The 16,769-nt window shown below is 43.5% G+C and overlaps 1 protein-coding gene across 6 annotated transcripts in view; it reads left to right on the top strand.

Moving 5' to 3' along the window:
* Positions 1-16,769, top strand: part of ADCY9 (adenylate cyclase 9) — a 145,752-nt gene that overhangs the window by 108,736 nt on the left and 20,247 nt on the right. For 5 of the 6 annotated variants that reach the window (XM_053556803.1, XM_053556809.1, XM_053556808.1 and 2 more), the window contains exons 3-5: positions 2,726-2,916; positions 15,074-15,235; positions 16,547-16,764. In XM_053556803.1, the coding sequence (XP_053412778.1) occupies positions 2,726-2,916; positions 15,074-15,235; positions 16,547-16,764 (571 nt within the window). The remainder of the gene's footprint in view (positions 1-2,725; positions 2,917-15,073; positions 15,236-16,546; positions 16,765-16,769) is intronic. The other variant, XM_053556810.1, reaches the window with a different exon arrangement.

The following is a 16,769-nucleotide window of genomic DNA, read 5'->3' as shown; positions in this document are numbered from 1 at the left end:
AGGATTATAGGCATGAGCCACTGCACCCAGCCAGCCCTACCTCTAAATGCTGTCACATCAGTTAACACCTGAAGGAGGGGGCACTTTCACGCATAGCCCCTTCCATCCTGCATCTAAATTGGTATGACACAGTCATACCTCCACGTTGTACTGTCTAGCACCTCTTTGGGTGACCAGCGACACACTGGGCTCCATCACACTGACACATTCCTTTGGCCTCACAGGACCTGTGTTTGCAAGGGTGGCATCTGTTGCTCTGTGCTCCCTGCCAAGGACTGCGCTGGTCATTACCCGAGGCTCTTCAGGTCTCCATGCTAAGCCTTTTTTCTGCTTCGGTTGTCTCACACCTCCAGGAAGGACTGACTTTCTTTTGTAGTGCTGGAGCCACTGGGGAAGCAGATAAAACAGTTACCTCCACAAAAGACACTTCCTGGATTTCACAGGCAGTCTAGCTCCCAGCACAGCCCTTATCTGTAGGAGGAGAGAGCCTCCAGCAGGGACACATGGGCTACTGGCATCTTGCAGGGATCATTACTCTGTGGTCAGGGCTGGCCACAGACATGATGGAGAACCTCTCCCTTCAACAGCAACTCTTTATCCTTCCAATCAACAAAGTATACTTCTGCCTCTAGTCCCTGGGAGGAGGGGTAGGGGCTCTACAGCTCCAAAGGCCCTCCTAGACCCCTCGGAAGTCATGGGGAGGAGACCCTGAGAGCATCCCCTGGGGCAGGACACACCACTCTTGGGAGTCATGGGGAGGAGACCCTGAGAACATCCCCTGGGACAGGACACACCACCCTCGGGAGTCATGGGGAGGAGACCCTGAGAACATCCCCTGGGACAGGACTTCTTACACACTTCGATGAGGCTGGGAATAAACTCTGTCAGCTCAGAGACCCCAGGCAGGTTAGAAGTAGCACTGTTCACTGTTTTTTCCACATAGGTTGCATTTTTTTGACTCTCCCAAAGCGAGATGACAAAATTAGCTTACCGTTACCTGTGGTAGTCGGAGAAATTAATTTAAGGATGCTTTTGCACTTACGTTATATTCCAAGTCACATTTATATTTCAAGTTTGTACATGTAGTTAGTTAAAACTGGGATTGATCCTGTATCTAAATTGGGATGTCTGTTTTTGTTAGAGAAAAAATTGCAGAGAAATTCAGGACCTTACTGAGTGAGGATTTAAAGATATCCTTTGGGGTCAGCTGGCAGCTATAAATATCTAAGTCTTTTGATTTGCTACTGTGATTTGGCTACCCTCTGGTATGTCCTTAGGTGTTTCCAGGACTCTTGCCAAATTCTCAGACCAAGTTGATTTAAAAGATATGCCATACAGTATTTTTATGAGTGGAGGGAGAGATGAAGGATTAAGGGATGAGGCAGGGCACAGTGGCTCACGTGTATAATCCTAGCACTCTGGGAGGCTGAGGCAGGCAGAGTACTTGAACTCAGGACTTTGAGTGAGACCAGCCTGAACAAGAGAAAGACCCCCAGCTCTAAAAAAAAAAAAAAAAAGAAAGATTAAATGATGAAATGGTGGTGTGCCTATGAAATGATAAAGGGTCATTTGATTAATGTTAAAGCACTTACTAAATGTGGACCCAGCACACACACACTGGAATCTGGTGTAGACCTAATATCACCTCTTGATTGATTCTTTCCATGCCACACCTTTCTTTGGCCTTCATCATCACCTTCTTCTAGAAGCTAAACTCCCAAGATAGGAATCCTGTTTTGCTCATGATTTTATTCTGTGTATAGCATATACCAGGCCTGAAATAAATGTTTCTTAAATAAATTACATTGTCATTCCTTCTGATACATTTGCTATCTGGTTAAATTCCAGTAAGGACTAACAATGGTTTTCCTTAAATGAAGTTTGCTTACTTTTAAAAAATTCCTTGAGTTCTTATGGAAAAGCTGCCCTTCAGTGTCTTCCAGGCAGATTGTTCTCAATACCCAGAGCACAGACACTCCTGCCTGTTACAACTGCCAAGCGGTGTAGTGGGCATCAGCGTGCCTTTTCGGCCTTTAGTGAGAATTGCAAAGGTATAGGATAATGGTCCATTTTACCAGCTCTTTTTCAAAATGGAGATTTTGTGAGCGAATAAGGTACACGTGGACCTCAGCTTGACAACAGCTAAATGTTCCCAGAGTGAATGCCCAGATCCAGTAGAAAATAGATACTCCCCAAGTCTGAGTCAAGGGAGGTTTTAATTACCTCTGTTGATCCATGATGTGGTCTTACTTCTTTGTGGTAGTTTTGTGGTGTCTGAAACAGGTAAGACCATCAGAGTATGAGGTCACACTTACATCTAGACTGACAGTTATTATAAATATCAGGGACTGGTGTTTACAGGTCGAAATAAACCCAAACAGTGTGGAGAGCTGACCATCGGTCTGCTCTGCTGCCTTCACAGAGAGGTCATGTGCCCCTTCCACAAAGGAACTTTTCAATGCTCATTTTAGCCCTGAAGATAAAACATGCATCTATTATTCGAAGAAAACGTACTGTGAATAAAAAATTGTGTATCTTGGAGGCAAATGGTCTCCTTGCGGCTATAGCTCTCTGAGAAGATGATGGAAGTCAGTCATAAAATATGAGATATTCACATTCTCACTCTCACTTTCCAGAGCACGTCCTCCATAGAGGGCAAGATCGAGCTGTGTGTCAACAAACGGTGGTTTCTCTTTGTGCTGATTGTAATTTTTATCCATCGTAGGTTTGAAGACATACCTGATATCGGGTCAGAGAGCCAAGGAGTCTCGCTGCAGCTGTGCAGAGGCCTTGCTTTCTGGCTTTGAGGTCATTGACGGCTCACAGGTGTCCTCAGGCCCTAGGGGACAGGGGACAGCATCGTCAGGGAGTGCCAGTGACCTGGCGCAGACTGTCAGAACCTTTGATAAACTTAAGGTTAGTTTTTTTTTTTTTTTTCTACTTCTAAAACTTTAATTCTGCAGTAGATCATGTGAAATAATAAATAGCCTCCAGGTCTAGGGCAAATGACTTGGAATGGCCTCTGATTTGGTTTTCACAATTTTTAAATTTTCTACAAAGTTAGAAGCATTTCACATTTTCAGTATCCTTGCTTTTTGACATTCGCGCACCTCCATTTCCTTGCTGCATTGTGTAAACATGCTTCTCACTTGAGTTACTATTTTCTTTTTCTGTGACCTGCAGCATTTTTTCAGATCTCTTCAAGCTGATGATAAGTGACAGTAAAGGAGGCTGTCCTCGAATCTCGTGCAAAAGAGCTAGTATATATCTGACTTCAGGGACCGCTTTCTCAAATCTCACTGCATCTCTTGAAATCCACTATTTTATGATTACTGTAAATTTTGTTGGTGTGGACAAATCTTGTGACATAGGTCACTAAAAGAATACAGGTTTTCACCAACCCTGTCTAGAAATGCCCACTTCTGGACTGACCATATGTCATCATAAACCCCCAAGGAATTACCATGGCCAGCCTTGGGCATGTGAAATCATTCCCATTTCTGAGCTGCTCCTCGGAGTTCACATTTGATTTAGTTCCTCCCCGACTACCTTCTGTTTATTTTTACAGTTTAAATATTTGCTGCTTCCGGTTTTTTAAAAAAGAGAGACAGCAATAACGGTTCTACCTTACTATTTTGTGTTCTCAGATAACAAAATGATATTTTAGGATGATGGCTTATTTTTATCCTTTAATCCAGTACATTCCTATTTATTCATGTTCATTAACAGATTTGAAAGCCAGCTGTTGCTGCTTAAGCTTAACAGTCTTCACAGTGTTTCAATCAGCTGGGGTGTCCAGATTATCTTACACTGTTGGAATCTGGAGTGCCTGTCATGCAGTTACTTTTTGTGATTATTTCGTTCAGGTTTATTGGCAGCACTCATGTGTCATTCTCCTGTGTGCCTTGCTAATGTAACTCAGTGTTTTCTCGCTTTGGTTCTCTGGACATTTTGGACCAGATAATCCTGTGTTTGGGGGGCTGTCCTGTGCACCTCAGACTGCCGGTGGCATCCATGGCCTCTACCTACAAGATGCCAACGGTACCCCCTACCCCAGCTGTGCCACCCAGAAACATCTCCAGAGAGTGGCTGATGTCCCTGGGGAGGGCAGAACCGCCCCTGAGTGAGAACCATTGGAATAGTATTATGAGACCCTCTCTTCCCCATGTTCTTTCTGGCACATGCATAACAGTTATAGCTGAATAACTGAATATAATAATATAGCTGAAACTCCCTAGAAGCCTGCAAACTTTAGAGACAGCTTCCTTGCTGGCCTGATGGTTTGCAGGGATCAGAAAGAGGAGCCCTCACTCTGAAACTGTTATTGAGCTGGGGCAGGGAGGAGGTAGTGTGGGAGGAATGCAATAGGATGGCTGTCCAAAAACAGTTTTATTATTTTGAGGAGATACTGTCTCTTCTAGGCTATAAACTGAAAGTAGATAAATAGAGCTCAAAGCCAAAAATAAATGATTTATTGCATTTGTCTACCGTTTTAGATCGTGTGCATGTTTCTATCCATTTGCAGATGCAGTTGCTCTTCACCGTATTACACACTTGGAGTATTAGTGACAGTGATTTCTGTGCTAAATTGCCTTGAGAAGGTTTTCTTTCACTCAGAAAGAATATTTTTGGTTCTAGTCACATATATTTGTTTTGATCAGGATGAATAAGAACTATTTAGCGTATTTTATTGCCATGTATAGCTTTTCCAAATAATTGTTGAAAATTTCCTGACAATCTCATGATCTGTTAAAAGTCTGTTTACCCAAAGACATTTGAGCCAAACAAAGCAAGACAAAAAAAGATCTTTGTGCCCCCTTCCAGGATGGAAAGATGAGTCGGGTCATGAAGCATGATTTCTGAGATATTTTGATAGTTTGGGAAGGAAATAGGACATCTGAGATGAAGGCTATTCCAGAAAGTTAAAATTATTTGGATTCCAAAAGTGGAGAGGAAGGAACATGGAAAGGATAGAAGCCAGGGTTTCCACTCGGGCTCTGCCGCCTCAGGAAGCCTCTTGAAATCTTGCCTTCCCAGACAGAGGAAGGCAGGTGTCCACGTGCCTTGTGAATCATAAGTACTGGGTGACTGGGAGCAAGTGGTCATGAACCAGAATCCTAAACTTGAAAAGAAAAGAGAAGGCTGAGGTCTGCTTTACGTACAATATAGATTATAATCTGACATACGAGACCTTCCCTCAAATAAGCTTTTTGGAAAATAGAAATGTAATGCCAGGCATCTGCTCATAGATTCTTTGGGTAGGTCCATCCTACAGACTTGTTAGTGCCTCACATGTGTGTCACTGGTTTTTGCTATAATAATCCAGTCTGCACAGAGGTTAGCTGACCAGTGAGCTGGTATCACTGGCCAGTTCTTCATGATCCTGTGCCAGGATATGTTGACTCTTCTGACAACAGGCTGCTTTTCCTTCCTCGCTGTCACCACCTTGCCCAGCCAGAGTTCACTCCCATGGAGATTTCTGTCACCACCCTATATTCCTATCTTCTAGCTACAGGGGCCCTGGCCTAGGCGGTGTCTCCTGAAGGATGTAAACTTGTGCAGAAGTTACTCAGGATGGAAATAGGTGTTGAGTACAAAGAAGAAAAGTATGAGTACAAAAAAAGAGCTCTCATGGTCAAGTAAACTTGGGAAATTCCGAATTAAACAACATAGAATGAATATATATATATATATATATTTTTTTTTTTTTTAAACTGCAAGACTTCTCAGAGCCTTTAGTAGGCTAACAGACATAGCTGGGTCTCCAGAGTGGGGTATGCTACACAGGATTCTCTGGCCTCGTTGGGCACAGATGTTTTTTTCAAGCTGAACCCTGCAGGGCTAGTGTTGTGGGTGAGACCTTCTGGGGGAATTCTCATCTGGTGAAAGGAGTTTCATGCCATGGACCAAGAAAATAGAGAAAAGCTGTTAGTAAATACTCACCACATCAGTACATCTGTGTCCTGCTCCTACTGTTCCTCTTGCGTGTGCCGTCCGTGGCATCCCCTTCCAAGTTCCTCCTCGTGTCCCATCATCCAGCTCCCCCATTTCCTCTGCCTCCTGCAGCTGACCACGCTAGCTCCTCCTGTCCAGCCTTAGCTCCTTCAGTCTGTACCATTCGGCTGTAGCCTGCGCCACCCCAAATCTTTGTTTGCTCTGTGCCTTTTTGTGAGCTCCTTGAATGTAGGGACCCTGCGTTAAGTAATTAGGTATTTCCCAAGTGTCCAACTTGGTGCCTGACATGTAATAGATAATTACAGTTTCTTTTTTTGCTTTTTAATTCCTTAATGACACACACACAAATATAGCTCTGTTGAGCCAGACTAAGAAGGACCAGACTTAGGTAGAATTATGTAGAAAAAAAAAAAAAAAGAATTATTTAGAACCAGGGTAATTTCCATGAAGCATGTGTGCCCTGTGTGTCTTTTTTTTTTTTTTTTGAGACAGTGTCTCACTCTGTCGCCTTGGGTAGAGTGCCATGGCATTAACTTACCTCCCAGCAACTTCAAACTCTTGGGCTCAAGCGATCTTCCTGCCTCAGTCTCTTAAGTAACTGGAACTACGGGTACCCTACACCACACCCAGCTAATTTTTCTATTTTTAGTAGAGATGGGATCTCACTCTTGCTCAGGCTGGTCTCAAACTCTGACCTCAAGCAATCCTTCCTCCTCAGCCTCCCAAAGTGCTTAGATTACAGGTGTGAGCCACTGTGTCCGGCCTTTCCTACACATCTTTACATTATCTACCAGTTCATAGCTGGAAAATGCTTATCTAATGTAAAACAGTCTGAATACCATAACAATGACCTACCAGGAGATGATAAAGGCCAAGGGTTTTGGCCCTGAAGTCATAGGTCAGAGGGAACGTTTGTGTGCCCAGGTCTTGGTCTCGAGAAGTGACCAGCAGTTGGAGGTTTTTGCAGGAGGGCCCTGCCATAATGAGGGACAGAGACTGCCAGACCTCTGCCAGCCACTGAGCTTGAGGGTGCAGATACGCCTTGTGTTGGGCAGAGGAAATTCTGAGGGTGCTGAGGGCCGAGCGCTGCAGATGAGGGCTCTGTGAGCCCAGCCTGGAAGACAGATCTATATCCAAGGGTGTTCTGCAAAATACCTGACCAGAACACACCAAAAGTGTCAAATTCAGGAGAGATAAGGAAAGACTAAGGGGAGTGAGGGGATGTGAGAACCAGATGCAGCCTGGGAACCTGGCCGGGCCGGAGCAGAACAGGGACACTGGAGAAACTGGGGACACTTGAATAAAGTCTTGTGTTAGTTAATAGCATTGTGCCAGGGGGTAATTTCTTAGGTTTTTGGGGGGTTTTTTGGGTTTTTTTTTGGCAATGAGTCTCACTTTGTCACCCTCGGTAGAGTGCCGTGGCGTCACAGCTCCCAGCAACCTCCAACTCTTGGGCTTAAGTGATTCTCTTGCCTCAGCCTCCCAAGTAGCTGGGACTACAGGTGCTCACCACAACACTGGGCTGTTTTGTTGTTGCAGTTGTTGTTGTTTAGTTGGCCTAGGCCGGATTCAAACCCGCCAGCCTGGGTGTATGTGGCCAGCGCCCTACCCACTGAGCTACCGGCACCACCGGTAATTTCTTAGTTTTGATAACTGTACTACGGTTATATATGGTGAAGGATTCATGCCAACTTCCTGAACTCTCTTTACTACTTTCTGTAAGTCTAAAATTATTTCAGAATTTAAAAATCTCTCCATAAATGCATATATATATTACATGTATATGGAAATGGAAAGATAATATGCAGAATTATTTAACTAGTATCAGGTAGTGAAGTGTTGCACTTAAATGAAATTTCCCAAAATACAAAATATTTTCTCACTTTGACTTTCTTTGCCTTATCGTCTGTTGAGTATATTTTAAGCTATTCTTAATCCCGATCATCATTGCTGGCCTCAGTTATTAAGCACAGTGGTGGTTATTTAGGGCTGAGGAATTGAATGAGAAGTTCAGGCTTCTTTGCCTCTACACTATGCGGCTTTGAGATCTTATGTCTGAGCCTTACCAGTTTTTCGTTTCTTGTGTTATCTCCCATATCGAGGCCATCCATATCTGCTCATACAGCTTCTGGAATAATTGTCTTTTTCTGTGATAATTCCTGCTTATGTTTTCCTCTGCTAGTCTACTTCTGTCTTTCCCTAATATTTTGTTAGCAGAACTCATCTATTTTGAAGTATTTGTGCCTGTAAATAGTCCTTTAGCTTACATAACAATGCCGTGACCTGCCAGTGACCTACAGCCAGGCCAGTGACTCCTGGCCCCTCACGGCAGGCAGCCCCTCCCTGTTCACCTGGAGACACCGCGGCATCTTGTGCTTCAGCTTCCCTTTGCTGTTTTCTAACTATGCAGCTCTGGGCAAGTCCCTTCCCTTCTCTATCTCATTTTCCTCACCTGAATATGAGGCCAACCACAGTACCTGCATAATGGGTGCTTGTGAAGACTAGAAAAAATTTATACACCCAAAGATCTTAGAAGCACACCTTAGTAAATTGGTTATTATTGTTGCAATGTTGTTATTCCTCTCTGCCATGTTCAACATTATTTTGAGTTGGGAGCAAGGGATGCTTCTCCTGTATAATACAACATCTAAATACACGTGTTCCGCACACTGAACAGGCAAGGCCAGGACTCTTCTGATGTTGTTTCCTCCTATTTCCCAGAAAAGAGGTTTCCCTGCTCCCTCCCTTGACAGTTATGAGAAGGGACAGCTGTTGGCTTAGAAATGATATATTTTGTGATGAGACATAACCTTGAAGAAAAACTGTTTTATAGCTCTATGCCATGTATTTTGACCAGAATGTAGGGTGCATTTGTTGAAATGTGTTAAATACAAATGCAAATGCACCCAAGTATGTTAGAGAAATAATCTTCCTTCCAAAGCCCACATCCACACAGGGGGAAAGCGGAAAGATAATCTGGAAAAGTGCAGCGTTTGCTCTTGGGTATTCTCCAAGGAATCTCAGGTTACCCTGGCAACAGCCGGCAAACTCCTTGGCCTGCAGAGTATGCTGTCTGGAGCTGGTCTTGAAGCCTCCCTTGGTACCGGAGTGCCAATGGTGCCACCCAAAAGAACCAGGAGGACAGTTGTAGCTGCTTGGGTCACTTCAGGGGAATGAGGCGTAGGAGACCAAAGTGCCAGGATTATCCCTGGGTCCTCTTTGTGCCAGGATAGGATACCAGAGCCAAGTGACATGGGAGTCAGGGGCCCGGAGCCCTGAAGTCCATCAGCATCCCCAGAATGATTGTTTCTGCCTTGCAGTGTTGTGATGAGGATTAACTGAGCTCACACACGAGACTGCAGACATGGCATGGACGAGGGCCCGACTGTTGTTCCTTGGCAGGTCCTTAGCACATAGACACTTCTAAACTGTAGCAGCTGCTATCATTACGACACTGATTTTTCTCTAATGTGCCGGCCAGCATTGCTCTCCTTCAAGCCAGCTGCTTCAGCTTGCCTTCCTGAGGTGATAAGGCACCTCTGAATCTGTAGGTTCCTGAAGTTGGAAATGCTCTTCCCAGTGAGGGCTTCTCAGCAGGGGAGATGTCTGCAGCTGTTTAGGGCAGACAGATGCTTAACAGACTAGGAGACATTTCACAGAGGTATCAGTGCTTAGCAAAAATCAGTTTGTAAAATGTTTTAATCCAGCTGACAAATTAAATTAAATTATAATTCAGCTGACAAATAGTTAAAGGAAAATTTCTGTTGGAGTTGGGGAGAGGGACACAAACCCACCCACTGATGCTTGGTGGGACCCTCCTGGTACAAAAGGGCCTGTAAATATAGACAGAGGGAGGATTGAGATAACAGGAATGTCTTCATCAGGGTGGATGGAGGTCTCTAAGATTCTTTTGTGTTTTTTTTTTAAGTTTTCATCTAGAAAATTTCTCCCCCAAAAGGAAGATAGCTAAGGAAGAACTAGAACAACAAAGAGCCACATTTTCAAAGTGCAATGAAAGGATGGGCTGCTGGATCCAGATAATGCAGGGTGGTAGCCCTGCTCGGGGTGGGTGTGTGAGGCTGGAGTCTGTAGCCGGTGTTCCCATCAGCCCATTGTCCCCAGTCCCGGATAGACTGCTGTGGGAAAGCGGAGTGAGCAGTAACCCCTGGGCAGGTTGTTAGGAGTCCTGACTACGGGTCTCTATAGCTGGCAGTGTGATCCATATGACCCCTGACCTCACCTGCAGCCTCCTCTACCATCCATGAACATTCCAGCATGTGCCTTTTCTCCTGAGATCCTATCGTGGGCAGCGCTACAAGATGTGTTAGAACATTGTTCCACAGCAGAGTACAGACTTCCTAGCCTTTTGTAAATGTTTGTAAATACTTGTAAATGCAGCATTGAGTTGCCCAACTGTGAAGACACCACCCCAGGTTCCCTGAGATCAGCCTCATCCCCACTGGCCTTCAGCCCCTTTGCAGCATGTTGTGTAGCCTCAGCTCCTATCTAGGGAGGCCTGTGCAGAGCTTTCCCCTGTCTTCAGTGTGCCCTCTGCTGCCCAACAGCTTTGATTGTCACCCTGGCTATAAATTCATAGACCGTCTTATAAAGCTGGACACATTTGCTGGGGGCACACCGGAGGAGTAGGTGGGCTTGTCCTAAAGCACATCAGGTGGACTTCAGAAAAAAATACCTGAAATAAAATAATGCCAAGAAATTCCTCTGACCAAACGACTACAAAGGAGTGTATACCAAGGATGACTGCTTTGTTTGTGATCAAGGACATTAAATTACCAGATGAACTATTTAATAACCAGACTGAATAGTCAAGAGAAGTTTTAATATTAAGTGCTAACATTTGTTGAGCACTTTCTAACATTTCAGGTTTGCTGGGTTAGATGTGGCAAATGCTTCCATGTATCCGTGCAGACTGCAACCGTGGCAGATATCACCATCATTGGTTCTCTTCCCCACAGGGTTGGGAAGTGGCCTCATAACCTTCTCAGTTCAGTATTCCAGGAGGTTGGCACCATGACTTAGAGTTGATGCATAAAAGCTGGTTTAAGATATTCATGACATGCTTTGCATCTATTTCCTCATCTTGCCCTTTTAATAATTCCTTGAGATAGCCATGGCCTCATTTTACAAAGGAAGAAACTGAGGCTTAGAGATCCTGTGTCTATTAAGTGACAGAACCAGGATTCTCGTCTATGGCAGTTTGATTCCAAAGCTAATTCCTTCATTGTGTGATCCTGCTCCACGAGTCTTTGTTGGGTTTTATTTTTTATTTGTTTATTTATTTGGGAGGACAGAGTCTTACTCTGTCACCCTGACTAGACAACAGTGGCATCATCATAGGCTCACTAAAACCTTGAACTCCTTGGCTCAAGTGATCCTCTCACCTCACTCCTGAGTAGCTGGAACTAGAGCTGTAAATACCAGTTGTGCCACCCAACCTGGCTAATATTTAATTTTTTTGTAGAGACAGGGTCTTTTTTTTATTATTGATATTAAATCATAGCTGTGTACATTAATGCGATCATGGGGCACCATACACTGGTTTTCTAGACCATTTGACACATTTTCATCACACTGGTTAACATAGCCTTCCTGGCATTTTCTTAGTAATTGTATTAAGACAATTATATTCTACGTTTACTAAGTTTCACATGTACCCTTGTAAGATGCACCACAGGTGTAATCCCACCTATCACTCTCCCTCCACCCATCCTCCGCCTCCCTCCCCTCCCTCTCCCCATTCCCCACATTCTTAGGTTATGTCTTTTTTTTTTTTTTTTTTAAATAAGAAATTCACCACTTTATTGGCTTTGGGTTAGATGATTTTTGCCTAACTGCAGGCTAATCTAAGCATTCTGGTTCAGGAGCAAGGTTCAGAACGTCAGGTGTATTAAATACATTTTTGACTTGTGATATTTTAACTTACAGTCGGTCTATTCAGGCATAACTATATTACAAGTTGAGGAGCATCTATATACTCAACATTGCTAATGTCTGACTACTTTCACTAAATACTTACTTGAAAAATAAAACTCTTTCCTCATTTCAACCTTGTGATGTTGGTCTTTGATTTAAAAAACTGCAAAACAGTACAAAGATTAGCCCTTATCCATTCAAATAGAACAGCTAAGATTGCTGCTTATGACCTGATTTTAAAATACACACCACATAATTTTAAGGAGGGACAGGTTTCATAGAGAGGCTATAAATTCATAAATAAAAACATACAAATTCACACAGAACTGTTTAAGCAAGAAGTCTCCCTCTAAATGAGAGGATGACAAGTGACATAGGTTTGCTACATGTGATTTTAAATGAAAAGTAATTATAAATTATACCTAATGTGTAAGAATAATAAAAGCATTAAATTTTTATACTTAAATACTCCTAAAAGCTGTGGTGTGTGAAGGCTATTAAACCTTTCCTTTCTGTTTATGCTCTAGCAGAGAATGGAAGAAGTGACCAAGGCTAAAAGTGACTGAAATTCTTCACATGGTTTCTTGTGACCAGCTGTAGAATGTAATGTCTTTTTCCTAGAGTCCAAAGATAAAAAAGTCTCTGATTTGAAATCAGAATCAATATGCTGTTCTGCTAGTCACAGCTCGAATATTGCCATAAACCTTTGATGGAGGATTTCCCAAGATGAGGTTGCAAACTTGCCTAGAGACAGGGTCTTGCTATGTTGCCCAGGTGGGTCTTGAACTCATGGTCTAAAGGGATCCTCCCACCTTAGCCCCTCAAATTGTTGGGATTACAGGCATGAAGCACTGTACCAGTCTTCCTCTAGTCTTAATGCTTAAAAAGTGGTCAGAGAAATAGCTGCTTACTCTGTTTTTCTAAGATTAGTGAAAATCCCTGGATTCTGAGGTTTTGACCCAGATTTGCATCTCTCAAACCATAATGTCAGCCTGTCCCCAACACCAAGCTGTCTACACTCCCTTACCTGTCTACCAGTTGGCCCCCTCTAGGAGCAGGCTGCCTCTGACCCCACTGGACAGCTCTTTTGTGCATCCTGTTGGGCACATTCATGTTACTCCTCCACTGAGGACTTGGTTCCTCTGTGTGCTTTGTATTGGCTTTTTCTTCATTTGATATCAGTAGCCTCATTGGCAAAATATTTTGAAGTTTGACTCAGTCAATACCAAAAGGTGCTTTAAAATAGTTTTGCTGTATTATATAGGCAACTAGAACTTTTACCTTTGTTAATAATGGCAGTTTTTAACTGTAAACAGATTTTACCTAAGTGCCACTATTTGCACGGGTAATGATTTTGATAGCTGTTTTGGCTTGTATATTTTCATTTTCTGAATGAATATAAACTTTCAAATCTGGTTTGTGCTTTATATCAGATCTCCAAACTACACAGCTCTTTTGAAACCTTATTTCTTTTACCCAAAGATCTAACTTGAGATGTGATGTGCTTCACATCCTTGCCCTCAGGTGGTAAGTGATACTTATTTTAAATTTCCAGTATAATACCTATGCTGTATTCCAATGTTTACTAATTCTTACTGCAAGGAAATTGCTTTTGAGTCCTAAAATATCTCTCCTGCTGCAGTTTGTCTTCATTGGAAACTGTTAGTTTCTATCTTAATGACAATTCGAAGGGCACTGGACCATATTAATAACAATAATAAATTTATTAAGGGACATACTGTGTGCCAGAAACTATGTTAGGCTGTGTACATAGTTCATTTAATTCTTACAATTTGTCTTCAAGAAAAGTGTTATCACTGTCATTTTACAGGTGAAGGAACTGAGGTAAAGTGATTTCATTGGGGTCTTCAAATTAGTAAGTAATTGAGCTTACTCAATTTGAACCCCCCGTTTGTGAGAAATGAAAACTTCTATACCAGTCAGTGTTAAGTCTTGCTTTCTCTTTTCTAGGTCATGTAGTGCCTATACATCTTTAACATTTCCTAGATCTCAAGACCTTGAAATAACCTTGAAACACATACCTCTGATTATTCAGCCTGTTTCATGAGACTAGCTCATCACACAGAGCTCAAAAACCTTGAATTAGTGTCCTAGAATAGGTTGGTGGCCAGTTTGTTTACTATAATAGCAGCATTATTAAATCTTACTCACATACCATAAAATTGATTCTTTTAAGTTGTACAGTTCATTGGTTTTCAATATATTTGCAAGGTTTTGCAACCATCACCATAGTCGATTTTAAAACATTTTCATCACCCCAGAAAGAAACTCTTAGTTCATTCCAGCTGCTTTAATAAAATACCACAAACTAGATGGCTTGTAAACAACAGAAATGTTCTTTCTCACAGTCCTGAAGGCTAAGAAGTCCAAGATCAAGGTCCCATCAGAGTTGCTGTCCTTTGAGGAGCCTGTTCTTTCTTTATAGATGGCTCCTTCTCACAGGGTGGAAGGGGTAGGGGATTTCTCTGGGACCTCTTTTATGGGGGGCACTAATCCCATACATGAAGGCTCTGGCCCATGACCTAATCACTTCCCAGAAGGCCTTCCTTCTAATACCATTGCCTCTCCTAATACCATTTCCTTGGGGGTTAAGATTTCAGCAACTGAATCTGAGGAGACATAATCAGACCACAGCAAACCCCATGTCCATCAGCTGTCCCTCACCATGTCCTATTCACCTCGCTGCTGGCCACCAGTAACCTGCATTCTGTTTCTGGATTTGCCTTTCCTGGACATTTCATATGGATTGGATGGTATCACACAATATGTGGCCTTGTGAGTCTGACTTCTTTTACTGAGTGTAATATTTGCAAGGTTCATCCCCATTGTAACATGTATCCATGTTATATTCTTCATGGCTGCATGATATTCCATTGTATGGCTAGGGATAGGCCACAGCTGATCCATTCAGCAGGCAGCAGACGTTTGAGTTCTACTTTTTTTGGCCGTCATGGATAGTGCTGCTGTGTGTTTGTGCACAGGTTTTTGTGAGTTTCCACTTTGCCAATTTGTTTTTAGCTCATCCCAGACTGGTTCAGTAAGCCTTACACTGGCCACCACCATCCTATGTGACAGCAAATCGAAATAACATCAGACTCGTTTGAATCACGCATCATGATTGTATTTTCTGGGTATGATTCTGTGGTCTGTGTTTTTCTTGTAGACCTGCCCTTCATGTGGAATCACATTTGCTCCCAAATCGGAAGCTGGTGCAGAAGGAGGAGCCATCCAAAATGGGTGTCAAGATGAGCATAAAAACAGCACCAAGGTAACAAGCTCATGGCTGTTGTTCCTGTCAGTTCCTCTCCTGGCGCATCCACCTAAGGTGACATTCCTGTCTTGTCAACTTCTTAGTTCTGGGAATAACTCCTCTTAGGTAACACTGTTCCATGCCTTCCAGTCCTTTGAGTTTTGAATAGACCAATAAAGAACAGAGAGTCAGAACTAACGCACGTAAAATAGAATACTTACGTGCTGAGCTGGTTGGGACTCCCTTAATGGGCAATGAGACTTTTAAATGTGTATATTAGAGTGTTTTGGGAAAGATATGTGGGGCTGGGAGCTGGACTCAACATATGGTAGAATATAGATTGTGTAAAGAGAAGAGGGGATTCTTCAGAATAAGAAATGTACCATGAAGAGAGGGTCAGAGTTTGGGCAAGCAGCAGAGAGGCTACCAGAAAAATTTGACTTTGAGACCATGGTCAGGACTGACATTGAAAGCAGATAAAGCCCAAACCCGAGAGCCTGTCAAGAAGGGTTGTGCAGGCCAGGCACAGTGGCTCACACGTCTAATTCTAGCACTTTGGGAGGCCAAGGCAGGAAGATCACTTGAGGCCTTGAGACTAATCTGACCCACATAGCAAGACCCCTGTCTCTACAAAATGTAGAAAAAATTAGGTGGGCAAAGTGGCATGCATCTGTAGTCTCAGCTACCTGGGAGGCTGAGGTGGGAAGATCACTTCAGCCCAGAGTTGGAGGTTGCAGTGAGCTATGATTGTGCCACGGCACTCATGTCTGGGCAACAAAGCAAGACCCTGTCTCCAAAAAAGGAGTCCAGTGCAGTCTGACTCCCCATGGAGGACTGGGCTCTGCCATCCTTCCTTCTTTTATCACCTGCCACGGGGCCGTGTTCAGGTCAACCCTTGTCTCTCACAGCCACAGTCAGCACTCACAGTGCCGGCCCCTGTGTTCATACACACCTCCTAAGCCGCAGCCCAGACAGCTCTGGGTTTCTTTTCCCTGGACTCATCCTCGCACTTCCCTGAGCCCCCAAATCTTCCACACTTCCCTCTAAGCCCTAGCTCTAGTTTGTAGTAAGCGAACTCCTAAAACTCCACTCTCTACTTTGTCTCCAGCTTCTTGTTGGCTCTTCCCAGGATATCACTTTTCTGGTGGCCTGAATACCCAGAGATACCATTTGACAAAATAAGGCAACAGGGAGAAGCAGACTGGCAGAGAGGCTGAGCATTTGGTTTAGAGCAGATTTGCAGGTGCAGACCCTAAGACAGGTCACAGCATTCAGCATACAGTGCAGCGAGACCCTGGCATGGCAGAGAGCTCAGGGGTGGGGATAAGTGCGTGTCCCCTGCACCACTTCACGATCAATGTTTGCTCCCTCTTTGTCTTGAGGCAGGCTTCTGGAGGACCTAATTCTAAAACTCAAAATGGACTTCTGAGCCCTCCCCAAGAGGAGAAGCTCACCAACAGTCAGACCTCTCTATGTGAGATCTTACAGGAAAAGGGAAGATGGGCAGGGGTGAGCTTGGACCAGTCGGCTCTCCTTCCACTGAGATTCAAGAACATCCGGGAGAAAACTGATGCCCATTTTGTGGACGTCATCAAAGAAGACAGGTAAG

Source organism: Nycticebus coucang, chromosome 12, assembly GCF_027406575.1.
Source record: "Nycticebus coucang isolate mNycCou1 chromosome 12, mNycCou1.pri, whole genome shotgun sequence".
In the NCBI taxonomy this organism is placed as follows: domain Eukaryota; kingdom Metazoa; phylum Chordata; class Mammalia; order Primates; family Lorisidae; genus Nycticebus; species Nycticebus coucang.
Note: the sequence above shows the minus strand (reverse complement) of the source record. Positions and strands in the feature narration are given on the sequence as shown.